This window comes from Talpa europaea, assembly GCF_964194135.1.
Source record: "Talpa europaea genome assembly, chromosome: 15".
In the NCBI taxonomy this organism is placed as follows: Eukaryota; Metazoa; Chordata; class Mammalia; order Eulipotyphla; family Talpidae; genus Talpa; species Talpa europaea.
The window spans coordinates 34,791,265-34,819,146 of NC_140083.1; the positions used below are offsets into that span (position 1 = coordinate 34,791,265).

Below are 27,882 nucleotides of genomic sequence, written 5' to 3' on the forward strand. Positions count from 1 at the left end.
TCAAAGTTCCTCTTTGAAATATCCCAGCTTTGCCAATGACATCTCTTTTCTCAACTGCATAACTTCCCAAAACATCTGATCAACTATACAAACAGAAAAGAGACACACATAAATCATAAAATAACATCTTAATTATTTTTAATCTATTTCATTGAAGATTTAAGCTTAGCTAAATGCCAATTGGTCAGTTTCTAAGAATGTACTTAAAGCCTAACTATGTCACACAAACCTTTTCCCAGCTTTATCAAAAACAGGCAATACTTACCACTTTTGCCACAGCTATTTGTTTTATACATCAATGACTATCACTTTAGCCCAACAGAAGATAGACATTTCAGTTTCCTAAGTAAAGGATAGCACTGTTGCCTTCATAAGTAATTAAACACTCGATGCTCCATTATTCAAGTTATTATCTAACTTACGGATCTTCTTGTGCTAAGTTGCTCTATCATAGCCATTTTACTCTTCAATAAAACAAACACAAAGTGAAAAGAAAAAAACCAGAAAACTCAGTAACATTCTTTGTGAAGCTAAATAGAAAAAGGTTTGGGTATGGTTCAAATTAGAAATAAAAATATATGCAGCAGATGATCTGTATATTTCAAATATCTCTACTTTAATGAGTCCCCTCTAAAAAGCTGGTTCTGTATTTCACACAATAAAAGATCTTCATCTGACACGGGATCCGAGTAGACTGACTCAGATAAGTAGTTCTCAACCAAGGGACATCTGGTCCCCAGGGGAACATCTGGCAATGTCTGGATACATTTTTCATTACTGGCACCTAGTGAGTCAAGACAGGGATGATATTAAATATCCTATTATGTACAAGATCATTCCCTACAACAAAGAATTACTGCGGGGTTTAAGATATAGAAACAAAGTTATAATATAAACAAGTCATCAGCATGTACAGCATGGTGACTCCAGTGCATACTTGAATGCTGCCAAGAATAAATCTTCAAACTTTTCATTGCAAGAAAAAGCGGCAACTCTGTATGACAACCAGTGGTAACTATACATATTCTGGTGATCATCTGGCAGCATATATACAAATATCAAATCATCACGTTGTATACCTGAAACTAATATAACGGTATAAGTCACTTACACCTCAATTTAAAAATACGTATAGATCAAAATGTTTACAGTATCAAGCCTGAGAAATTTGCTTTGGATTTAGCTAACAAACTTCTTTTGAGCACAAAGCATATTTCTATCTGTTTATTATATTTTATTACTACCAACCCACATGAAATACAATGTCAGTTGGAAGTGTGATGGAAACCAGAGAAGATACCAGTTTTCATCACCATCATACAGATACTTCATGAAAATAGGAAATAGTCTTCCCTACAAAAACTCATTTTGCTCAGAAGAAAAAAAGTATGCTTGACAATTTAACTTAAATCATCTGTTCTCCAGTTTTAACCAACTATCTGCCAACAGGTTTTCAAAAAGATTCCAATACTATTTGGTCATAAAGAATATTATATATATATAGGGGGCCTCCCTGGTGGCGCAAGGGGTTAAGCACCGCACCATGAAGTAATTTGCAGCCTCTGCCTCACGAGTTCGATCCCCAGCCAGCCAGGGAGCAACCCACATGGTGCAGCAGACCTCTCCTGTCTCACCCGCTGCTCCCCTCAGCAGTGTACTTTGGTCAATCTGCCTGTTCTGTTTCCCACTCTGTCTTTGGTGAATCCTCTCACGCCCTGCATCTCTGCCCTGTACCCCAGCTCTTGTATGCATAAATAAATAAATCTTTAAAAAAAAGAATATTATAGATATAGATATAGAGACTACTTTATGCTATGCAGTCTTTTGAAATTCAACATTAATTAGAAGTTCCACCCCATTCTTTTAGGCATTAAAGTCTAATTGTATGGAATTCATAGGCTGTTTCCAATGTTCAAGAGCTTAAGAAATACTAAACTAAGTTTTTATCAGCATGACTAATTTTTCCATGCAATTAAGATTCACTGGTTTACATAATTAAAAGATGATAGGCATCTAACAGTTTTTTGGTGTAAGAATATTTTCAGTGCCTAAAAAAACAAATAGGAAAATATCCCACAACTTCAAATTTGAACCTGGCATGGACTGACACCTCTGCTAGTATTTGTCATTTCTGTTTTAAAACAACTACATGTACTCAAGAAACGCTGCTTTATAATTATCAAGTTATTTTAGTTTTTATGACTGGTGTTTAACATATTGACTATATTAAAAATATTGCACTGAGGGGCCTCCCTGGTAGCGCAAGGGATTAAGCACTGCACTATGAAGCAATCCGCAATCTCTGCAGCACGAGTTCGATCCCCGGCCGGCCAGAAAGAAACCCAAATGGCTAAGCAGATCTCTCCTGTCTCGCCCGCTGCTCCCCTCAGCAGTGTATTTCAGTCAGTCTGCCTGTTCTGTTCCCCACTCTGTCTCTGGTGAATCCTCTCACGCCCTGCATCTCTGGTCTGTACCCCAGCTCTTGTATGCATAAATAAATCTTTTTAAAAAAATTTTTAAATAAAAATATTGCACTGAGGTTGGTTTCTCTGGATATGCCATCTGTATGGTTCTGCTGATTTAAAAGCACAGTCCTTTTGGGGCCTACCTAGTGGCCTAGGTGTTAAGTCTCAGCACTATCACCTCAAAGGCCTGAGTTTGATCCCTGGCCAGGGAGTTATCCCACATATGGTGCAGCAGACCTCTTTTGTCTCACCCTCTGCTCCCCTTAGCAGTGTATTTCAGTCAATCCTACTGTTCTCCCCATTCTGTCTCTGGTGAATCCTCTCATCCCTGTACCTCTGGCCTACATCCCAGTTCTTTTATGCAAAAATGAAAAATACAGTCCTCCTAATTTCATTCAGAATTCTCCTGACTGCTTTATTAATTTACATTTAAAAAATAAAAAATATTAAAAAAAAGTTTATTGCTAGGTCTTGTGATTTGCACTATTTAAAATAAACCTGAGCACATCTAGAGTTTGCTCATATTTATTTTTAAGAGTAAATTCAGTGAACTTTGTACTTTCCTTATAGTTACCATCCGATTTATCATATATCCATTAAGAATTAAAATTGGTCTTTCTTAAAATTCAAAATTATAGTAAAATGAGGCAAATCCACATATACATGGGTTATATGTGGATTTAAAATGTCTTTCAAGGATTAAATATGTTTTTAAAGAGACTTGTTCCCAAATTTTCCACATAACACAAAAGTGGTTCCATTTAAATGTACTAGTAATAAAACTTATTTGAACATTACTTTGCTCTATATTTCTTACTGAACTTTTATGTAAACATTTTATAATTAAGAACACTCACCATCCTGCTGCTTTACAAGTCCCTGCTGAATATATCGAATGTATGTAAAAAAGTTACACACAGAAGTGATCTAGGCCAAAAGGAAAAACATGTCACAAATAGTCAAATGTCTCATCTCAAAGTGAGTTGTAATAAAATTCATGGTGAAGTTACTTACCCTGTACCTGCAAAAAGGAGAAATGTAATAATAGTTGCTTGAGTCCCCTAATTTAATCCTGTGTTTACAGGACTTACTCTGGCCAGTAAGTGCACATTTTCTGTAAAATAATGATACATTTTAGCTTTTTATAATTAAATCCATTTCCCCCCTTGCCTTCCATACAATTGCACATTCATTCGGTAAGACAATAAATATTTGAAAACCTACTATATACATACCAGGCACTGTTCTAGGTGCTAGACTACAGTCATGAAAAAGAAAAAGACCCTGCCCTCATGCGATTTGCATTCTAACAGAAGCTTAATACTATAACATTAAGAATGGTTCTAGAAATAGCAACTAAATATTTTAAATACATGTCTATTCTGGAGTGAATTTACAACTGAGAAATCAGCTGCAGGGCAGCTCTCAGCTTTCCATCTGAACTTCAACTTCTCAGTTTAGAAGAAACCTAAAGATAATTGGTTAAGTCTCAAAACATGTTACTGATAGATTGGAGGATAACAGCTTCCAGATGATATACCCTTTGTTGTGTTTGACTAGTTAATATGCATTTAATATGGCGCCGAGGCCTGAGAACATAAAGGAATAAGCCACTGTACAAAAACACTGAATCTTAATAATTATATAAATACTACATTTAAACACACATCCTTTGTATGCTATACATCCAAAATTTATTATGAGGGCTTTCTGGCTGGAATTAAGCTGTACATCTCTTGGGAACAGGGAGTATGTCTTATTCATCTTTTAATGCCTGGCACCACGCAAGTGCCTGGTACACAGAGACAATGACAGCAAAGAATGAGCCACCTGCCTGCTGATTATGATACAGATGTGCCTTCAGGTTAAGGAAATACATGAAGAGTGTGTATTTTAAAAAGGATAATTTTGGAAGTGGACACTGAAATCACAACAGAATTCTTGTATTTTCAAAGAGATTGAGTCATTGTTCCTTTATTAGCAAAAGAACAGTTCTTGATCACCACCAATGGAATGGTTTACTCTTCCTCAAAATTCCTGCGGCATCACACCATTCATTTAGTGACTACCTAGTCACAAGAGCCTAAGCCATGGCCACACATCACACTGCATAAAAAAGGACTGTATCTTGCATAAGCTTTTTCCACATAATATGCATTACAAACACCTGGGCTTCCAGTCCCAGTACCACAAGTACAATACCCTTCGACTAGGTAAATTGTTTGCTAAACCTAATCTATATACTTATTTTACTAAAACACTGTATAAATCCACTTTAACTGATCTCATTAGCTGATATTTTCAAATGCATATATGTGTGGGTGGAAAAGTTGGCCTTGCTAAGAAATGTAGGAATTTACTTCTGAAGGTTTGTAATTGCAAAACATCTCTCACATATGGAAGACGGACCATTTACCAAGGTGAGTAGTCCTTTATATGACAGCAGGAAGAAGACTAATCAAGTCCTTTTGGTACCCTGTTCTCAACATTTGGTCTAATTTCACTGTCTTCCAAAATTAATTTTGACAACAACCCTCAGGAAGAAATATTTTACTTAGCAACCAAGTGTACACTGCTATACAAGAACATAAAACAAACCCTACTCATGACCCACTAATTTCATGATCCATTAATAGGTCATAATATTATGGTTAAAAAATGTAATACGGCATGTATGGTATATGTGGTTTACCTGGAGAACATACACACATACATATATGTTTGAACTCCTTTGATGCTAAATTTGAAATACAATGTCCCACCCTATCTTGGGATTCGTCTTTGGACTGCACAGATTCTAAACAGAAAACTGACAAGAAATTTAACCACCTGCAAAGTTGGGAAAACTAAATTTTGATGGAAAAAAGAAGGCTTATTCAGATTCAGGTTCAATTTCTTTTAATAAGACTATTTCACAGACGGTACCGTGTACTTTTTTCAGGATCCACATAATGTCTTTTTCTTTTCTGTGATTTTAGTAACTGCCTAGATCTAATAGTTCATTAAGGTCATAAAACAATGATAAAAAATAGAAAAATTAAATAACTGCAACACATAAATATTTTAGAGCTCAGTACCTTCTAGAAGACATAGATTTGAATACATACTTTGGTCCTCCACATTCGACTGCAGAAGCTTTCACAAATCGAATAGGCTGTAATCCTACTGGCTCAATGCTTAGTGTATTGTTTTCCACAGCCTCCAGAACAGCTGAAGCCAACTTTAAAAAAATAAAAAGTATTAGACACACCAGGAATAAAAATAGCCAAATTTATTCTACAGTAAACTCCTTTATAAAATTGCTCTCTTCCCAAGTTCCACTAGTTTGTCCTTAATCAATAAAAAAAGAATGAAATCACATACTCTTGGTTTGAATTCTTTTATAATTCAAGTACTTACAAAAGGTAATTCAGTATAGTTAAATACCTTTTCTTATTATCGGTAAGAGCGTTAAAGGCATTAATTTCAGTTTCTATCCACCCCTTACCCATACTTTGCATCCACTGTTAATGTGACTTCGGAATGAATATCCTAGTGCTTTATTTTGCCAGATAAATGGGATGATTTTTTAATATTGGTCATATGAACTCTTATGCTCACTGCAGCATTATTCCCATTAGCCAAGATACTGAACAACCTAAATGCCTATGGAAGAATGATTACATAGAGAAAATGTAGCATAAATACACAGGATTACACTCAGCAATTGGAAGAACAAAAAGATGGCATTTTGCCATTTGTGACATGGCTGGGCATTTAGATTATGCTACATGAAATTAGTCAAATGGAAAAAGAGAAATACCATGTGGTTTCACTCAGATGTAGAAGAAATTGAAAGCAAATGAACAAACAAAACAAAAAAAAAAACGAACTCTTAGATTCTGAAAGAGATTGGTAATTGCCAGAAGCAATTACCATTTGCTTCTGGCAATAACCAGAAATAGAGGGTGGGTGGATCAGGTAAAGGGGGGCAGATTTATGATGGTGATGGAAGCTAGACTTTTGGTGGAGATCATGATGTAGCATATACAGATGTCAAACTACAAAGCTATACATACCTGCAACCTGTTATAAAACAGTGTTTCTTGAATTTAAAAACATATGTGTTTATGTATATACACAAGTTTTAAAATGTGTGTATAGGTATGTATGTATATATGTGTGTATGTATGTACATACATACATACATACACAATACAAATATATAAACTCACATGGACACACACATACATATAGATCACTCAACAATATATACTGATTATAGCACTATATTTTCTGAACTGGTATTTATGTGCACAAGAGCGTCTACAAAAGAATTAACTGAATGATCAAATATTAAATGCCCAATGGAGATGGTACCAGCTGATAACCAATAAAATAAGCAAACTACTTTGATCTGACAAGATTACTAATACTAACAGCCTACCTGAAACCAGGCCCAGAGTCATAAAGAGTAAAGTATCTACATATCAAAAGTCTTGCTGTTCAAATTAACTTCTCCTTACAAATAATAATTAAATACTCTAAAGACTTAACATAAGAACTTGGGGTTAAACGTATTAAACAATGATTGACAAGATATTCAGAGACAAACTTCACAAGTAAGAACAAACTAAAATTATGATCTTACATTTGTGTTGTGCTTCACATTTTTTTGAAGTTTTAATTCACTTCATTTTATTCTCTTGACCCCATGACAAAAGCAAGGAGGGCATTTTTCCCATTTTAAAGATGAATATCATTTTTTCATGTAAAATAAGACCAATGAACGCATCAAAGTGTATAGAATCATCTATAACTACTTACACTGAACCTTGAACTGAGAATTAAGAATAAGTCCTATCCCTAAAACATAATTAATACTTCACTCCAATGCAATACACACTTCAATGTGAATGATCCTCTGCTCAAACAAGGGAAGATATTCAGTAACTGAATGTGAAGAAATCATTTGAATTTTAATACTAATAATAAATTTAATAGTAATAATTATTTAAGATATTAAGATATTTAACATAATTTAGTGTACGGTACAGGAATAAGTCTAATGCATTCCCCTACTGAAGTTTTTTTTTTTTTAATTACCTCACTTTTTGAGAATGTTAAACATGGAAAGATATCTTCCTGATAGATTTTGTCTAAGAAAGGACATGTTCTGTCCATTGTGGGTTCATCCTTCCAAGATCTGAATTCATTATACAGAGATAAATCAGCCTGAGAAACAAACCAAAAGAAAACACAACTTTTTTAAAAGTACAAACACAAATCGCTTTATAAAACCAAAACTTAAGCATTACTGAAAAAGGAATACTCTACATTAAAATAATGAATTGAAGCATGCTTCATTAATCATGACACATGGCAGCAATATTCTTTTAAATATACAATTCTCAAATAACGAATCAGCCACTTTCAATGGTGCCCAGTGGCACAACTATCATCCCACATTCCTCCAAAATGTTGATAACTTCTCCAGACACATACACACACTGTTCTAAATGTAAACAATGATGACAAGCCTCTACTGAAATAATCAAAAAGTAATTTGAAGCTAAAGTATTTCGGTAAGTTGAAATTGACTAAACCGTAAAATGTAATCTGCAGTAAAAATGACACTAATTGTCCTACTAGTCCCTGAATGCATTTCCAAAATGTTTACTGTGTAAGCAGCAATACTAAAAGAAGCATACAGACTTCTAAATTGACTGTCATGAAATATAACATTTATTTAGATATTTTTGGCATATCAACACCCAGTAACTACGATGTGAATTATTAACAATAATCCAGGCTGACACCTGCCTTCTTATTCTATTTACTCTTCTAAATGCCCTTTAAGAAACTTTCCCCCTCAGATTCTCAGCTATCTTCAGCCAGTTCAATACCATCTGTCAACATTCAAAGCTGTACCAAGCCACCCACAGAGCAATATCCCGCAACCTCCTACAGCTTGCAGCATCTCTTCTCCAGAAGCACTGCACAAATTATAAACACAGTCACTACAGCCACAGCCTCCAGGGTAGCTTAATCAGATGTGCAGGTAGTCCACATCAAATTAACAGAAAGCTGAGCATACCCAAGCTTTCCTATAGCCTTTCTTTTAAAGTATAGAAAGAGCAATCTCAATGTGATTTTTTTCCCCATTCCAATCCATAAATTCCTTGAATCATGCTAAAAGCAAAAGGATATAAATATTAGTAGATAAGTAACATTAATATTTTCAAATTCTTCTTTGTAAAGTTTGTCCTTTCATGGACAAAAACCCCAAAGCAGGTAAGTGGTTTTCTAAGAAAAGATTCTAGTTTAAAGGCAGTAATCAAAGCAATTTATAAAGAACTAAGTCTGTGCCAGAAACTATGGTAAGCACTTCACAACATTTAATCCTCTCTGCTGTGCAAGACATATAATATAATCTCCGTTTTATAGATAAAAAAAACTCGGGTTGAGGGCCTTGCCGGAGGCACAGCGTGTTGAGCCCAGAAGCTGTCTGCAGCCTCTGCAGCGCAGGTTCAATTCCCAACCGGCCAGGGAGATACCCATATTGCATGGCAGACCTCTCCTGTCTCGCCTGCTGCTCCCCTCAGCAGTGTTTTTGGTCCTTCTGCCTGTTCTGCTCCCCACTCTGTCTCTGGAGAATTCTCTCACCCTCCCGTGCCTCTGGCCTGTACCCCCGTTCTTGTATAAATAAATAAATCTTAAAAAAAAAATTCATTAAAAAAAAAAAGAAAGAAAACTAGGGTTGAGGGAGATAAAGCAACCTGCCCAAGGTTCCAGATAGAGCAAAAAAAAATAGTTTAAATTCACATCTAAGTTATTTGCTATCAAAGCCTTGTGTAACGCAGGTGTGTATGCACACATGCATGCATGTTTTAAATGCTCTCAGAAGAAATGTAACAGAAGGCATGACTGAATGCCCCAATCACATTTTCTACAGTAACATGGACATGCTTTACTTTCTATCTGTTGTTACATCTTTTTTCCTAAGACTTACACAAGTCAAATTATGGATTTTCTTTAATAACTTTTTGACAAGCTTTTCATAAAACATTAGGATACAGGATATATCTGAAAAGCAAAACATTATTATTTTGAAGTATAGGAATATGTTGTCTATTTATTTAAGGCATTTCATAAACTAAAGGCAAAACTTTAAAATGTTTTATGACAAAATATTTAAAGCTCATAGCATGAATAGAAAAAAATGTAATTACACACACTGAGAAACCACAGGAAAAATACAAGTTGTACAAGCAATTAAAATTTAAATTAAAAAATACTAAAAAGGTTATGATTAAATTATGATTTAAAGTTATGATTTAAATTTTCTTATATAGTTAACAGAAACCAATGTGAATTTTAAATCTAGTCACACTCAGATATCCCTCACTAGCATTTTTTTTTATAATAACAAAATGTTATTCAATTAAATGGTAAGAACCTTGACTACTCAATCACCTTGGAAAGATCTGCGCATAGTATGCAATGATTATGCAAACACAAAAGATTTACAATGATACAATTTTTACTCAAAACAATTCAAAATATTTCCATACTTATCTCAATTATCTCTGAATCTTATAAAGTGATAAAGCTCCTACCATTAGCTCTATATTAACTATCTAAATTTATTCCAGGGCTACTTCCTTACTGATATAAAACTATTTCTCCTAGAATTTAAGTAAAAATAACACACCATTCTTTAAGAAAGTCACCCAATTTTCACACATTTCTTATATTCATATTTTGTTAGAGTACAATAAATTTCAAATAAATTAATATCAAATAATTAACATTTCGATAAATGTCAAATCATTAAAGCCACCCACTCTCCTTTATACAGCACATGGCAGTTTGCTCCCTAAATGAAATATCGAGATTAAGAAACTTACCAAGTTTCCAGCAGGTACTCCAAGGTCAGCCAGGTAGAGAATGGAAGTGCAGAATCCCTGAAAGCAGCCAGCTCTAGATAAAGCCTCCCCCATCTTAATACTGACTATTTTGTACTAAAAATTGTGCTGGCAAAGATCATAACTGACACCTCAGTGATGAAAATTATTAAGTATCAACAGAGTCAGAGGGGACTGTCCTTGGCGCGTTACCTCTTTGCAGTCTTTTACAATTGGCTGTATCACACTGAGGTCCTGATGACTGCCGCCCATAGCACTGCTTGTGCTTTTATTTCTTGTATGCCCCTTTCTAAAAGGTGTCTTTCCACCTGGCAGAGGCTCCTGTGTAGGTGATGTTGGAGAACTGGACAATACAAGGGTCTTCAACGCAGCAACTTCAGCTTGGAGTACATCAATCTTAAAAAGAAATTCAACAAGGTCCCAAATGCTTTATGACAGGTGCAGCTAAATGTTAGCAATTTGGTTGAAACATTTTCCTTTCAAGATGAAACATTAAAAAAAAGGGGGGGGGGGCTTCCCTGGTGGCGCAGTGGTTGAGCGCTGGGCTGCGAGGCTGCCCACAGCCTCTGCAGTGCCGGTTCATTCCCCGGCCGCCTGGGAGGGTCCCACAAAAAAAAAAAAAAAAGATGAAACATAAGTTTAATTTGTATTTCCTGCTAAGTAAAACCAAGGTTTTTTTTGTGTGTGTGTTTCTACACTGTTTGGGTTCAACTGCTATTCACCATGTTAAATTTCAAAAATTATCAAAATATCTTAACAATTTATGTGGATATTCAAAATCTTCAAAATATAATAGCTTGTGATTAGATGCAGTTTTATTCCTGAAACAGTAAGCTGTAGTAACATTTTGGTGGGTCTTTTCAGTGAATTAAGAAAATAAATATTACGTTAATACGTGATTATTTATATAGTCATTTTAATGATACATGCAATTAATAAACCTTTTACCATCTGGTTCTAACATATATGGACACTAAATAAAGTCACAAATATATCTATATAGTGGCTGTTTTCATCTTTATAATTTCCAAATCTGCTAAAATAAGCACTACTTTTACAGCAAGAAATCCAATATTGTTGGGGTATCTTTAAAACAGTAATCACTAATTTATTTACATTTAATACTAATTAAAAGCAGCAAAAACTTACCTTTCCTTGTGCCTCTTTTAGCTGTTTCTCTGCTGTTGCCTGCTTGACATTTGCTTCTCTCACCATCTTATGAGCTTCCTGAAAAAGTTAACATCTCACATTTTGGAAACAAAGAATTAGGCATTTATTTTCAAAAAAATCTCTCAACTATCTGACTTTTAGCAAAGATATAGTCATGTGTCACTTAATTAAAGGAATAGGATCTGAGGAATGCATCATGTTCTTTGGGAATGTCACAGAGAGTAATTACACAAACCTAGATGGTGCAGCCTACTACATACCTAAGCTAATAGTCTATAGGAACCCCCATTGTATATGTGGTCTGTTGATCAGAATCTCGTTAAGCAATGCATGACTGTACTATCAAAATTCAGCCCAAAATAAGTATTCAATGTCAACTAATGAAGCAGTAGTTGTCATCAGAGAGACAAACTACTAGGAATTAAGAACAGGTAACTTCTTTTACAATCTATTACCATTGAGGCAGCCAAGTTGTGTTTAGTCATTCTGACCAATGCTGGGCTGAGGTTTTTGCATGTGTGAAGGGAAACATGACCCACATGTCAAACTCAGCTCCTGTGTGGTTCAGGTTTTAGTCACATGTTCACACACAAACATATATTCATATTATTAGTCACAGCAATGACAAACAGGAGGTACAAGCAAGAATATTAGCACATCAACAATGCTGCAATTTAACTAGAATGACAGCTTGAGAAGGTTTAGCTCTCCCAATAAAAACATTCACAAAATGGTATTAAGTGAGATCATGTGAGAGCAATCTAAAAAAGCAAATCAAAATTTTCCCTTCAGTAAGGTCTTAATTTCTTAGTAACTGACTTTTATTCATATAATATTTAAATACTGAAGACATCTCTGTGAAGTATTGTTCCAGGTGCTGACAATCCACTGGGAAGAGACAAGGCCCCTGCTCTTACAGAGTTTACATTCTGATTACATTCTCATTAAGTATCATCCAGAGAAGGAATTCCTGATGTTATCCTAAGTGTAATATGAAACTTTATGTTCATCCTCAGTCCTTTGTAGGAATTATTCCATATAGCAGAGTAATGTTTTTAAAGTACAAGTTGGATCATGCCATTCTCTTCCTTAAAAATCCTTAACTATAGGGTGCTTGAGATAATCTCCTGGGATGTAAGAACAGTACTTTAGAACTTCAATGTGCAGTTTTTGAGAAGAGATGGAGGAAGGGAAAAAGCGATGAGAGGGAGGGGAGAAGGAGGAAATCTACAGCAAAGGCATATTTAATAAAGAGTTTGACAATGGCAACCTCGCTAGGTAAGCTGTTCTGTGCAAGAGTGGAAATTCTCCACATCACAGTTTCACATTGGCACTCCTACTTGTTCATCTGCTTCTACAGTATTGTGATGAATTTCAGTTTGCATGTGCCATGAACATGAATTTATAGATCACATTAGTCTAACAAGAGAAGCTTTACTATCAAGACTTTAAAATGAGATGAGATTAACTATGAAACTGTGTGCACAACTATGTTGGTTATCTTGTGTCATTGTCCTTAGGAGCTGTCAAATTTAATAATGAGATAAGCATTTTTTAAAAAATAACAAATGCTTCAGATTTGCTAAATTTTTCTGTGCTAAGTCATTGTCAATAAAACAATATTTGACCGGTATTTCCAAAATAATAAACATAGCTAATAATCGTTCCAGACAAATGCTATTTTAACTATCAAAGAAGTAACTTCTGTGATGGATGCACTATGCTTTTATTAACAGGAGATTAAGCAACTCAGACCAAACCCTCTGTGGAAAACAACCAGAAAAGCTGGGCAAACTTTTTTTAAATCATCTTTGAAAGCATCAGAAAGCTAACAAACTAGTAAAGAATAGGAAACCAAGACCCAGAAGAAGAAAGGAGCAGGAATTTGGGGTGACCTTTCTCACACAGATATAGAGATACAGTGAAAAGGTAAAACATACATGCAACTGGAATTCCAAAAGGAAAGAAGAGAGCTACAATGAGGCCGAAGTAGTATCTAAAAAGACAATACACAGGATTTTGCAAATTAACATCAAAAGGTTGATTCTCAAAAAAAAAAAAAAAGTTTTTCTGTCACACTATCATTCTGAAGCTGGAAATGAAATAACTATTGCCTAAAATAGGAGTTGACAACATTTTCTATAGAAGGCCAGAGAGTAAGCAATTTTGGCTTTCTGCTTAACTCTACTTTGCAGTATGAAAGCAGCCACAGACAATACATAAGAAAGAGAGTGTGGCCATTTCAATAAAAATTTATGGGCACTAAAATCTGAATTTGATATAGTTGTCAGATGTCACAAAATACTCTTTTCCAAAAGATCCCCATCCACACCTAACCCCTGCAACCATTTAACAATGTACAAACCAATTTTGGCCCACAAGGTTATACAGAAGTAGATTCAGACTAGTTTCATCTTACAGGCTGTAGTCTTACAGAACTCAGATATATACAAACATTCAAGTCTTTATACTTGAAAACAGATTTTTCCCCCCATCTGGTTAACAGTGATTCAAATTATGGTGCTTTTTTTTTTTTAACTGTGGTTTAAATTCAACATCTGCTAATTAATTTGCAAAAACAGTGTGTTGGTTATTAGAGAAGACAGAGAATCACTAGGAAAACTTCTGGAAAAATCTTCACATAACCAGCAATGGAGCTGAAATTTTAGTACAATAATTTAATCCAGGGAAAGATGTACTTCTTTCACTTGGATCAGTATAACTGTGAGTTACCAGCATCATTACATCTCATTTCAAAAATGGAACATAGACCAGACCTCCATCTGGATCACAAATTGTTAAAACAAGATTTTCAAAAACAAGGTAACATATTCACTCCTCTCACTAAATAAATACACACACCATATGTTTTAGTGAGAAGAAAATTCTGTACTAGTATAAATTTTTAAACATTTTTATTATTGTCTCACTCTTTAAAACGTTATTGTTTTATAGTTTATATAAATGTTATGCATGTTAGTATACATATTAATTTATAAGAATAAAAACTAAGGCTTGTAAAATAGTGCCTAGCACATAGGGAATCTCAGTAATTGTTAGGTATCTACATCATAATGAAGACATTTGCTAAAATCTTTTTTACTGATCACATATATGATCAGAAAGTTTGGTATCTACAGGTCTAGGTAAGAAATGATAGACTTGGAAAATGGTGCTAGCAATCTTAAAATAGAACAGTGTGGATAGAGAGTATCGAGAGAGACCTCAATGATAATTTTGTGTTGCTTAAGACAAATGGAAGAGCCATTTATGGTTTTCATAATACTTAAAGCAAGAATTTAGATCACGAATTTGAATTCCAGCATTACTCCTTGGCCTATCTAATACTTCATTTTATTGACAGGCAAAATAGTAACTTGCACTATATTCTTTACAGCATTATGGAGAAAAAACAAATGTCTCAGAAGTTTACTAAAACTGATTATCAAAAAAAATGAAACCACCTTAAAATTACCTTTTTTCCATGTTAAAAAAAAAACTATTTAGAATTCTTTCAACAGACTTCATTCTATAATACCTCAAAATCTGAGATACTGGGAGAAAAAAATTATGTATAATTTAGAATTCTTATATTTGATACTCGTAAGACTCAGTTTTGCTACAAAGTATAATTACTTCCAAGATTATTCATCTTACATAATTAAGTGCTAATTTGAACTTACATGTTAAGTTTACAAAAACTGTGCAAACTGAATTCAGAATAGTCTTTATTCCGAATAGTTTTCAATTTTTAAAACTCTATCAGTCGCTTTCTACATACAGATATATACATACATCCTATTTGTTTAAGACTCTTCACTAATGCCAAGGAAGCTAAATGTCTTGCAATGTCAATGGCACCCTATTTAGAAACACTGCCTGAGAGGGTAGAAATTTAGTCCTGGTGGCAGATTGGCTATAAAGAGGTGTGCTTTCTAACAAATAATTATGACTTCTAACACTTTCTCAAATTAACCCCGAGCAAATGACCACCAGGAGCACTTCCCATCTTTAGTGTAGAATCAAAGTTACTCTAAAGCAAGACCCAAATAGTTGGCAAAAATCAAAATTAAAATTTACCTGCTTTCTTTGCACAGATGCAATTGTATAAACAACATGGTATTGGTAGCTCATCCTAGTTTTCTTTTCATATCATTTAAAATAGTAGACTCTACATTTCTTAAAGAAATCTTAAAGATTTTATTTTTTCTGGCAGGTCCCACAGACCCTGCCAACCTACGTGAAGCTGATCCCCTGCTACAGGGAAGGCAGAACCCCTAAATAACTGCAATTTCCTGGGGAGCGGTGTGGGTGGGAGGAAAAGGAGCTATTTTTTTCTTTGGGACTTTTAAATATATGCGAAATTAAGCAGATCTTTTTCAAGAGACTCTAAAAATAAAAAACACAATTCTATCAATATGTAAAAATCAAGACGTTGTTTTTGGCCAAGATGTAAACAGACCAACCTCAAATAGACTAGCTGTGAGTTCCTCCAATTCCTGTCCAAGTTGATCTCGCACTTTAGAAAGCCTCTCACACTCTTCATCTTTTAACTTCAGTTCCTATGAGAAATTGATTATTTTATTTTGGATTTCCATAGTTGAAGTTAGATTCAGCAGACTATATAAATTCTATTAATAAAATTACAAAGTATTAATATTGTCCCCTCCTATATTGTTCACATTGAAAATGTTGATTTAGCACTTGATATGTAGAAGACAATCAGGAAATCTAAAATTATAAATAAATTAACTCTAACTCAGATATTAATTTTTCTTGTACTTGTTATAAAACATCCAAGGATTAAATATGATTCTATATTACATGTGAAAATTAACAATTAAATGGTTTCACTCTTTTTCCCCTGACTTTTCTCTGAACATACTTATTCCCATTCAGCAAAAAATTTCTTCAATTATGCTTACTCATCTCAATAATTTTAGTGGGTTTTTTTCATATTTATTTTAAAATTGTTTGTTTATAGACAACTTCTTGCGCCATACTGCAATTAATCTACAATTTTCCTTAGGAGACTTTACAACCATTTAAAACTGTAACGAGAGAGAAATGATGCACATCTACATTTAAAATCAAAAGAAAAGGTAATAACAAAAATCACATCTTACTGTTTACACATGACTCCTCTACAGGTCACAAATAGATGTTTAAAAATTCATTTAGATGCAAATTTTTTATGTTACCCAAAATTGAACTTTCAAACAGATTTTAAAAATCCAAGCTCCCTTCATATTACTCAAAATTATATGAAAAAAATAATGGGTTAGTCATGCTCTAATTGTGGTGGCAGCACAGTTTTTGCAGCCCTCAAGGACAACTTCTAAGAAACAAATATACCAAATGGTATAGAACCAACAAACCAGGGAAAGAGAATCCCCACAAATCTTGGGACTCAGAGAATATGGCTGAACTGCCAATATCTCTGGATTAGCAGCTGTGGGGGGGGGTGGCACCAGGAAATGAAGGAGACTACAGAGGTACCCTCAGAACCCCCAAGTCATCATAAACACCCCAAAGAAGAGGACTCTATCCTTAGTGGAAAGTGGGAGAACAAATCTGAAACAGAAAGAAAGGCTTTCACAGGTAAGAGTCAAAACCTGTGTGTGCAGCCCTGACGCAGCAACACATAGTCCTGTGAAGCTCTGGCCTGTAGGGAATATCAAAGATCCAGCAAAGAAACTCGGAGGACAGAGCCCCTGAAGGGAAGAACTCTTAGAATCTGAAATGAAAAAAAATTCAGGACAGCATTTATGGAGATGGAGCTGTGGACAGTTCAGTTTTAAAGGAGAAAAGGACACACACACACACACACACACACACACACACCCGCTCGCGCGCGCGCGCGCGCGCGCGCGCGCGCATCTATCTTGCAATGTAATGTGAATAAGTCTGTGAGGTATGTAGAGGCCCTGGACCACAGGAGAAAACCTTGAACAAAGTTTACCTCTGAGAGAAGTGGCTACACAGAGACACCAGTAACAGCAGAAGGGAAAGGCTGTGAATACAAGACTGAGAAAGCCATCCTGCTTTATTCGCCTCCTTCCTAGGAACTTCCTCTCAACAGTCTAGGGAAATCCAATTCATTTCAGTGTAGAAAACGAAGGAACAAAATTTGTGAAGTTACCACAATAAAAAAGTTAAACACAAAGCTAAGTCACCGAAAAGGGAAACAAAATCAGACTGCTAGTAAACTTGAATAGCATTTTGTGCCACCCAAAAAAAAAAAAAAGGAATATTTTCAAGATACTTAAGGGAAAAAATGACAGGCAGAGTTACAAACTTACAGAACTTTTTAAAGAATATCTCTCCCATGAGCGTTCCTAAGTGAACAGAGAATGAGTTTCAGATAATTAAGAAAAAAGCTTTAACATTAAGGACTGGGGGTGAGAAATAAACACATTTAAATGTAGAACTATGACCAAAAGATGGGGATATCAAAAGAATGAAAAGCCCAGCCACAGAATGGGAGAAAATATTTGCAAAAGATTGTCTGATAAAGGACTGTTACCCAAAATAAACAGAATTCTTTAAGAATTAGAAGGTAGAGAACAGAAGGCAGAGAGGGATGAACAGGAGAATCAGAGGATTTTTAGGGCAGTAAAGCTATTCTGTATAATGTAGTCCTGGATATATGTCACTGCACATTTGTCAAAACCCAAGAATGTACAATATCAAGAGTGCATCCTAGGGCCTCCCCGGTGGCGCAGCGGTTGAGCGCTGGGTTGCGAAGCTGCCCGCGGCCTCTGCGGCGCCAGTTCGATCCCCGGCTGCTCCCCGGCCACCGGAGGAGGATCCCACATGGTGCGCAGACCTCTCCTGCCGCCCGCTGCTCCCCTCAGCAGTGTACTTCGGTCCTTCTGCCTGCTCTGCTCCCCACTCTGGCTCTGGTGAATTCTCTCACCCTCCCGCGCTTCTGACTGTACTACCCAGTGCATGTATAAACAAACAAGCAAACAAATAAATAAACAAACATGCCTCTAAAAAAAAAAAATTAAAAAAAAAAAAAAAAAAAAAAAGAGTGCATCCTAATGTAAACTCTGTACTTCAAGGAATACTGACATATCAAGGTATGTTCATGAACCGTAACAAATGTTCTACTCCGGTGTAAGATGTTGATAGTGAGGGGGTCTAGGCACGTGTGGGGACAGGGGCTATATGAGAACTCTAGACTTTTCATTATTGCTACACATCTAAAAGTGCTCTAAAAAATTACATCTATTTTTCAAAAAGGGGATAGAGCTGACAGAACAGTTTTGCTAATGTTATAAGCTTTAGAAATGTAAAGACAGGGCTTCCCTGGTGGCCTCGGGGTTACGTCTCAGTGCTATCACCTCTAAGGCCTGATTCGATCCCTAGCCACAGAGCTACCAGATGACACAGGAGACCTCTCCTGTCTCACCAGCTGCTCCCCTCAGCAGTGTATTTCAGTCAATCCAGCTGCTCTAATCCCTACTCTCAGTCGCTGGTGAATCCTCTCACCCCACCCTCCCACTCCTGTACCTCTGGCCTGTACCCCAGTTCTATGCAAAAAGGAAAAAAAAAAAGGAAATATAAAGACACACAAAAAAGGATAAAGAGTAAATGCACTAACTTCTGAAATATTAACTGGGAGTAAAGGGAAAACCTGAGGTCCACAAATCAATTAATATAACTGACATAATACTTTTAACTAATATTAAATGAGAAGGAAAAAAACTGTCACCAGATAACTTTAGTATTATTTCACATTAGGGAAAAAAAGCACTATCTAAAGAAGGGTTGAGATCTAAGTATATTTGAGTAAAGGTAACTACCAGGATTTCTGGGAATCAAAACTTTTTCTCTTCTCTTTCTGGGTCCCCCTAAAACAGATGCTATTTCTCTTTAAGTTATTCCCAAGGGTTCTTACATTATTTTCATTTTTCTTAATTTTTTTTCTCTACATTGTCCCACTTGTTCCCAAAGATGTGTTTTCAAGTTTGTTAATTCTCTCCATTAATTTTGTCTGTCTGCTTTTGAGGCGCTCAAAATGCAGACATTGCATTTTTAAAATTAATTATAGTGCTTCTTAACTCCATTGTTTCTAACTGTAGCTGCCTCATATTTTCTTTATCGTGATTCTGTTGTTTTATATCCCCCATTGTTTTTCTGAGTTTCATTAGCATTGTTAGAACTGTTAACTTGATCTCTTCTGTCACGTTTTGCTGGTTAGGGCTCCCCTCAGGGCTTTTTGCTCCAGCATCTGTGCTGTGTACTTTTGTCTCATTTCAAATTTTTATGGGTTGTAACAGGGATAGATTTTCAGACTGTTGTCTTTGCACCTGTTAAAATAATTTGAGGACTGCTAAAGGTGAGGGGTAGTACATTTAAAAGGGACTGGGACAGCAGAGCACCTAAGGACTACCTCCAGTAAACTGAGGAATTCAAACTGTCTGGGGGAAAGGATGTCCTGAGCAAACTCCATACAGGCTTTGTGGACTCCACCCCCACTCCATCAAGACACTGGGAACTACAAATTTCAAGATCACCAAAGGGAGGGTTGTGAGGACCTGAGGGCAGAGTTAAGCAGCCATATTCTCTGTTCGAGTATTTAACCCGCCATGTTGGGGTTGGGGGTTTGCTCTCTTGGCCTAATGGCATGTGGTTTTTCACCTGCTCCATGGGATCACTGGGATTCCAAGTCAGCGAAACGGATAGGATGCATTTAAAACTTATCTCCCTCTTTTTCTCCCTGAGTTATTCATTTCCCCTTCCCTTGTAAACAAACCTTTTATTAACCTTTTGTGTGTGCCTGCAGTTTAGCATTAATAAGTCCCCTTTAAGCACGCAGGTGAGGACCCACAGTCAGGCAACCTGCTTCATATTGGGGTTGCTCTGTACCAAAACTTCTTACTATACTACGGGTGCCTAATCATATGGTGGGAATCCACAGAGATCCCCTCCTCTAGGGCAGTGCCTCATTCTTAGTGTCTACCATAGTCACTGTCCACTTCCACTATGTAGGCTATTTTTAAGCACTAGATAGATATAGCACTGGGCACAGATTATAGTTGATATGCGGTCACTAATGATGAGATGCTTTTTCCCCCAGCACTGAGTCTTATCCTGGGATGTTTTTTTCCCTGGTACTGACAGATACTTGAACTCTAGTCTGTTCAAACATTCCTTTGGCTTTAGCTCTGAGCTTGGGGGGGCGGGGTTAGAGGGTGGCAGGTGTTTTGAATATCTCAGTCATTTCTAGTATTCTTTTCTATGAGAAAAACCAGGTTTTCTGACCAGCTTCTCCTTGCCAATTCAAGTACCAGTTGTTCTATAAGAGAGTATCAGGCTCAAAGCAGTGATCCTCATCTGCACCCCAACCCCAGCAGTTCTCCAACTGTGCACCCTCCACCTTAGAGGCCAACTCCCAAACCCCTTACTCGGTGCAATGTCACCAGGTCTCAGGAGTCCCTATGTTGGTGTATGCCCAAGCCAACTGCTACAGGGAGTTCTGCACAGCTGTCCCTCCCTCTTGTGAGTTGTACTGCCACCTCCCAACCCCATCACTATAAACAAAGTGAAGTTTTTCCTACCCCTTTCCACTGAACCATTGTTCCATGTATGCTGAGGCAGTCTATTTTCCCCTCAGGAGTTTTTTGGTTTGTTTTACTCCAATTTAGTTGGGAGTATCTGGAAGAGGCAAGCCTGCCATCTGCCATCTGATTCATTCTTGTTTTATTCTCCACTCTGATGCATCAATCTATACTAACCTGTCTCCATAAATGCCTGACTACTTCCTCTTTAGGCTTCAAGGCCCAACTCAAAATCTACCTATATAAAGTTAAATTTGCATTCTGAGTATTTTTTAAATTTTCATTTGTATTTTTCATTATCAGTAATTTATATTACAAAATTCACTCCTTCAATACTACCTTGTGTTAACAATGCATGAAGACATTCATCTAGGTACTACAGAGAAATGGAATGAGATCCAGTCTATGATGTTCACAAAGTCATAACCTAATTAGGACAGCAATAGTTTAAAAGATTCACAAGTCTTTTGATAAAAGGAGTCACAAGGGCTATAGTAGTGACATTAGAAGAAGTCGGAGTTTGCCAATGTAAGCAAAGGAATAATAAATGTTTTATAGTAGCTAAGATGGAGAGGGGTAGATGCCAGAAGAAGATATTACCAAAATGTTAGGTCTATGGTCAGTACTTAAAAGTTTAGCTGAGAAATTGGAAATTAACTTTATAAGCAAGGGGAAATTTTCTCAAAGACAGAATAAATCTCTGAAAGATTTTAAACAGGATAGGAAAATCAGATTTGCAATTTGAAATAACAACTTGGACATTGTATCTAGGTTAAGGAAAGCTGGAGACAGGGAAAAAGTTATTACTGAAATATTTTAGGCAAATAATACAATCTGGAGTGGTAGTACTTGAGGACAGTACTAGAGAGAAGAAGAGATATTTAAAACACAGACTATATACCTCTATGATGAAATGTATCTCATCAAATTCAAGACTTCATTATTTTTAGATTTAAACATCAAGAAAGAAAAAAATTCTGCCTATAATACAATACTTTTTCCTTAGAATTTTTATTTTATACATATGGGAAGAATTCAAACTGACAGGAGACATAGATCTTTATCATATGCCATTCTTTTGTTTCAAAGTCATTTCACAGTGAAATCCTGAAGATAAACCACCTATTAAGAGCAAAAAATAACCGCATCCAATACACATAATCCAACTGAATTAATCACAACATAGCAGCTATGACCAACTTCATGTACAAGTAAGCAATACTAACTGGCATGATGACAGTTGCCTAGATGACAGTAATTTTAAAATGCATTCTGATTTCAGGGGGAAATGTACAAATCAGAGTCAATGAAACATTACCACTCATTTATGTCTCTACAACCAGTAAACTCCTTAAGCATAGAGTCAAACCTAATTTATTTTTGTCTCCCACGGGGTCTAGTAAAATGCTATGACTACTTTAGTTACTCAAGAAATATTCATTTATAAAAGGCCATAGTAAATGTTTAAAAACACCCTTGACAACAGTTAGTAGTTCCATGCTGAAATGGATTTGGTACAGGTTTATGCCTTTTAGTGACTTTCTCTGGCTGCAAGCTATTCCATTGAATTTTATTTTCCAAACCATTTAATTCTCTTTTAAGGATGATAATTAAGGATGTTAAAAGTAACACCTGAAACCAATAGGCCTCACACTTTAGTAGACTATGCAAATCAACAAGGAGGTTTATTGAAAATGCACATCATTAAGTCTCAACACAATAATTTTCTTTTTGCAGAATCTGGGTTAGCATTCAGGAAACTACATATTAATAAAGATGTACTAAAACGCACCTTCTTCCTCAGAATTCCACCAAAAAACTGTCCATCAGCAAAGACCTATGAAATACTAAGAAGGAAGAAGACTACATCATGGATCTGGTATCCCTATAACTGGAAATCAATGATCACATGAGTACTCTCCCAACATGGATCTGTTGCAGAAAACAGTGGCCCAGTCAGAGACTGGCAGGGGAAAAACAGAAGTATACCTTCATAAGGGTCTTATACTATGCATGAAATAGTATAATGTCATTAGAAATTATATAATTTAAAGTTTATTATAAACCTTAAAATAATCACTAAATTAGCACAAAGACATATAGTTAGTAAGTCAAATGAGATAAGATGACCTCACAAAAAACATGGAATCAAGCCAAAAGAAAGCGTACAAGGAGTAAAAGGCGGGGTGGGGGAAGGAATAGAGTGGGCAAATAGAAAATAGTCAAGATGGAAGATTTAAACCAAACCATATCACTATCACATTAAATGTAAATGGTTCAAACACACCAATTTAAATTTAGAGATTAGAAAGCATAGAAGTAAGGCCTAGGGCCTCCCTGTGGTGCAGCGGTTGAGCACTGGGTTGCGAAGCTGCCTGCAGCCTCTGCAGCGCCAGTTCGATCCCCAGCTGCTCCCCGGCCACAGGAGGAGGGTCCCACAAGTGCACAGACCTCTCCTGCCGCCCGCTGCTCCCCTCAGCAGTGTACTTCGGTCCTTCTGCCTGCTCTGCTCCCTGCTCTGGCTCTGGTGAATTCTCTCACCCTCCCACACTTCTGACTGTACCCAGTGCATATATAAATAAATAAATAAATCTTAAAATAAAAAATAAAGTCGTAAGACTTATATTATAAAAAAAAAAAAGCAAGGCCTAAAAATACATGCTTACAAGAAATCCACTTTAAACAAGCAGACAAAAATAGATTAAAAAGTAAAAGGATAGAAAATGGTTAACCACCTGTTTCTCTTAAAAGAATATCAGAATAAGAATAGCTGTTGAGATAATTCTGGGTCATAAGTTGCCATATTTCAAAAAGTATTTTTCATATTCAAGAGCCCTTTTCAACCCTTGAAATCTAAATAAACACTATCTTGCAACCCTTCATAATAAAAATGACCATGTGTATGTGTTCATACATCATTATCATTTCTTTTTTTTTTTTTTAAAGATTTATTTATACAAGAACAGAGGTACAGGTCAGAGGTGTGGGAGCGGGAGAGAATTCAACAGAGAAAGTAGGGAGCAGAACAGGCAGACCGACCGAAGACACTGCTGAGGCGAGCAGCCGGCGAGGCAGGAGAGGTCCGCTATGCCACGTGGGTTTCTCCCTGGCTGGCCAGGAATCGAACCCACGCTGCAGAGGCTGCGGACAGCTTCACAGTGCAGCGCTCAACTCGCTGCGCCACTGGGTAGGCCCCACATCATTATCATTTCAATTGCCTCGATAATACCTCTAAATAGAGCACATAAAAGATTTAAAAAGAAATTCCCAAACTTGAATTAAGAAATTCAAATTCTGTTCTGATCAATAAGTAATCACAATGTAGTCTCAATAATGGATATACTACCATGTGGCATTTAATGACAGGGAGACATTCTCAGAAATGTGTCATTAGATGATTATGTCATTGTGTGAATGACATAATGTGTAGTCGCACATACCTAGATGGTATAGCCTACTAACCTATATGGTATACTATTGGGATCACCATCATTTATGTATTTGTAGTTAACCAAAATGCCATTAAGCAACACATGACTGTATATAATACAGTCTACATAAACTGTGGTTTCACGTAATACTGTGTATTAAGACATGAGACTCTGACGCAGTGGCAGAAGTCAAATACAACCATAGTTCACCATACCCCCTTCCCTCTGGGAGAAGATTTAAGAGGCTATTGATTTTTCTTCTCATAAAATATATTTACCCAAAAATGTTGTAGCATATCTACATGACCGTTTAAAGATTAGTGATTCACTGAAACACTTAAAGAGATATATATATCAGGCATTGTACAGTATTATGCTAGGCTTTGGGGATACAAAAATTAATGTTACACTCTTGAAAGACAAGTCTGATAGGGAAAGGATGGGAATATACATATGTGAAACGTTGTAACAGGCTAGAAGTTACACCTATAGAATGTCTGCTCTATTATCTTAATTTTCTAAATATGAATTGGGCCACTTCACCTAAGTTTTCAAAATTATGTAGTTGTTGATATTATTAATTTATTACAGCATTCCTGCTATTGATAATCTATGTCTTTATTTTTCTTGGGTAATCTTGCTAGAGGATTTGTCAATTTTATGATCTCTATAACAAACTGTCCTTTTGTCAATATGATATTCCAAAACTAGCATTTTGATGATTTCCTACCTAATACTAGATATTTCCTCAGAATTTTAACATTTGGTTGCATAGGAAAGCCAGAAACACCTAATGCCTTAGTACTTCATTTCATTCATTTCTGTAGTTCTTCTGCTGTCAATTTTACTGATTTCTACTCTTTATTATTTCCTTCTTTCTTCTTGCTCTGATTTTATTTTGTATTTTTTATAGGTTCTGTAAGAGGGACCTTATATTACTAATTTCAGACTTTTCTTTTTTTTAATGTATGACTACTTAATGCTATGAGCTTCCCTCTGAAAGTTAACTGCAGTCTCAGAAAAATAAGAAGCTATGGCCACAAATCTGGGGACAAATTGCAGAAATTTTAAAATAACCAGTAGTAAATAAAACAAGTTACCAAGGAAAGAAAAGTTCTTATGCACCTATGCCTATAAAGCACACACAGTAAACCATAAAAAAGAATACAACTTAAAAAAAATAAAGAAGCAAGTTCTCCAACGTAAAATAAAGAAAACCTCAAACTCAGCTGAACGGCAAAGGTAACATTAGTAGAACTATTCCTCAACACAAAACAACTTTGACTTAACGACATCAAGTAAATGACCATAAAGTCAATCACATAAAAAGAGGGAAAAACCTGCACATGGAACATAATCCACCAAATCTGTGGTACAGATCATGCAAAACAGGGAACAGGCAACATAGGGGCACAAAAAGAGAATCAGAATCTCATTTTTCATGCCAGTGCTTCTAAACAAGCTTCTTCACTTAGTCAATTTCACAGATTCCCAAATGCTACCCAATGGGAGCTGAGGGGCTGTATGTATGTATATGTGAAGGGTAAGTGTAGAACTCTAATGATTCTGAGTTGCCCTATCCCACTGATGAACATTAATATTGATTATAATACACAGAAGAATAAAGTATATTTTTGCTTACCCTTTGAGCTTTTGCAAGTTCTTCTTTTAATCTTTCATAGCCCTTTTCTCTGACTTCCAAAACAGATGGACTTCGTAAACGAGACAGACTATCAGTACTCAACCCAAAAATATCATCACTGCCATCACAAGCTTCTGTTATAGTAGCACCCTGTAGAAACTCCCTCTCTGCATTACAATTGTCCTTTCTGGTAGTTAATTTAGTTAGCCCTGCTGCGACTCCAGAGGTAGAACAAGCTGCTGGATCTGTAACATGGATGCTGTAAAGGAGAGTTCAGAACATTAGCATATGCTCAAATAAAACTGTCATAAACACACAGATCCAGAACCGCATATACAATCTGCTAATCATGACATATAATTCTTAGCATGTCCTCAAACAAAATAGCTGCATTTCAAGTCCTTAAGAGCCATATGTGGCTGTCATGTTAGCACAGAAAGTTCAGCTGGCTAGTGCTACTCTAAAACAGGTGTTGGCAAACTAAATTAAGGCTAAATCCAGTCCACTGCCTACTTCTGCAGGTCCATAGACCAAAAATGACTTTTATGTTTCCAAATAGTTTTTAAAAAGTCAAATTAATAATGGTTTGTGCCACACGAAAATTATATGAAATTCAAAATTTCAGTGCCCATATGTAAAGTATTATTGGAACATATTCATTTATATAGTATCTATGGTTGCTTCAGCATTTTTTTTAAAGATTTTATTTATTTATATAATAACTGGGGTACAGGTCAGATGTGTGGGAGGGTGAGAGGATTCACCAGAGACAGAGCGGGGAGCAGAACAAGCAGACTGACCAAAATACACTGCTGAGGGGAGCAGCATGCAAAACAGGAGAGGTCTGCCACGCCATGTGGGTATCTCCTCAGCCGGCTGGGCTCAAATGCGCACTGAGAGGCCACGGACAGCTACACAGTGCTTCGCTCAACCACCTGTGCTACCAGGGAGGCCCTACTTCAGCATTTTAACATCAAAGTTGAATAACATAAGAGACTAAAATATTTATTACTTGGCCCTTTGTATAAAAAAGTTGGCTGACAACAGCTTTTGAACATTAACATGCATTGCTCTTCATAGACAATCTTATATTACTCAAATTTTCTGCAATAATAAAACTCAAAATAAGGTAGCAAGCTAACTGTCCACTTGTTCATATGATACTCTAAAATAAGCATTTTGATGATCTCCTACCTTATACTAGATATTTCTGCACAATTTAAATGTCTGGGGGATGAATATACAGGTTGAGTAGGAAGGTCAGAAACATCTAGTGCATTTGCCTGGACAGGGGCAGAGCATAATGCTGAAGGGTGTGGCCTGTAGATGACACTTGGTGAGGTAGACTGCTCTTGAACTCCCGGTTCATATACACCAAGAAGGTCCGGAGAAGTAGGTGAAGCAAGGTTCACTTCATGGAAGCCTTCCAAGGGGTCATTAGCCATAGCAAAAGCCTCATCATAAGATGACCTATGGTTAAACAAAAAGCAAATAATTATTTTTTTATAATTTATGTTAAGAGGTATAACTTATAAAATGTGTTTGACAGTCCATTATAAAGTATAAATGGTAAAAAAGATGGCAAAGAAAATAAACTACAATCATTTAACACTTATGTTACCTTAGGGTATAAACACTATACAAGGCCAACAATGTAATTCAGAACAACTTTTAAAGTGGTAGCTAACACTATTAAAG

General features: G+C 36.1%; 1 protein-coding gene across 2 annotated transcripts; it reads right to left on the reverse strand.

Annotated features, from left to right (window-relative positions):
• Positions 1–27,644, reverse strand: RAB3IP (RAB3A interacting protein; the record flags this gene model as incomplete). 2 transcript variants are annotated; one of them, XM_084255017.1, is made up of 10 exons in its annotated part: positions 1–83; positions 3,323–3,392; positions 3,480–3,579; positions 5,573–5,685; positions 7,551–7,679; positions 10,565–10,768; positions 11,522–11,599; positions 16,009–16,104; positions 26,185–26,443; positions 27,379–27,644. In XM_084255017.1, 10 exons carry the CDS (start codon positions 27,627–27,629, stop codon positions 1–3), a joined length of 1,383 nt encoding a protein of 460 aa, XP_084111143.1. The 2 variants fall into 2 exon arrangements, with proteins under 2 accessions (XP_084111143.1, XP_084111142.1); XM_084255016.1 differs by lacking the exon at positions 16,009–16,104 and having other exon boundaries at positions 27,379–27,629.
• Positions 27,645–27,882: the final 238 nt, after the last annotated feature.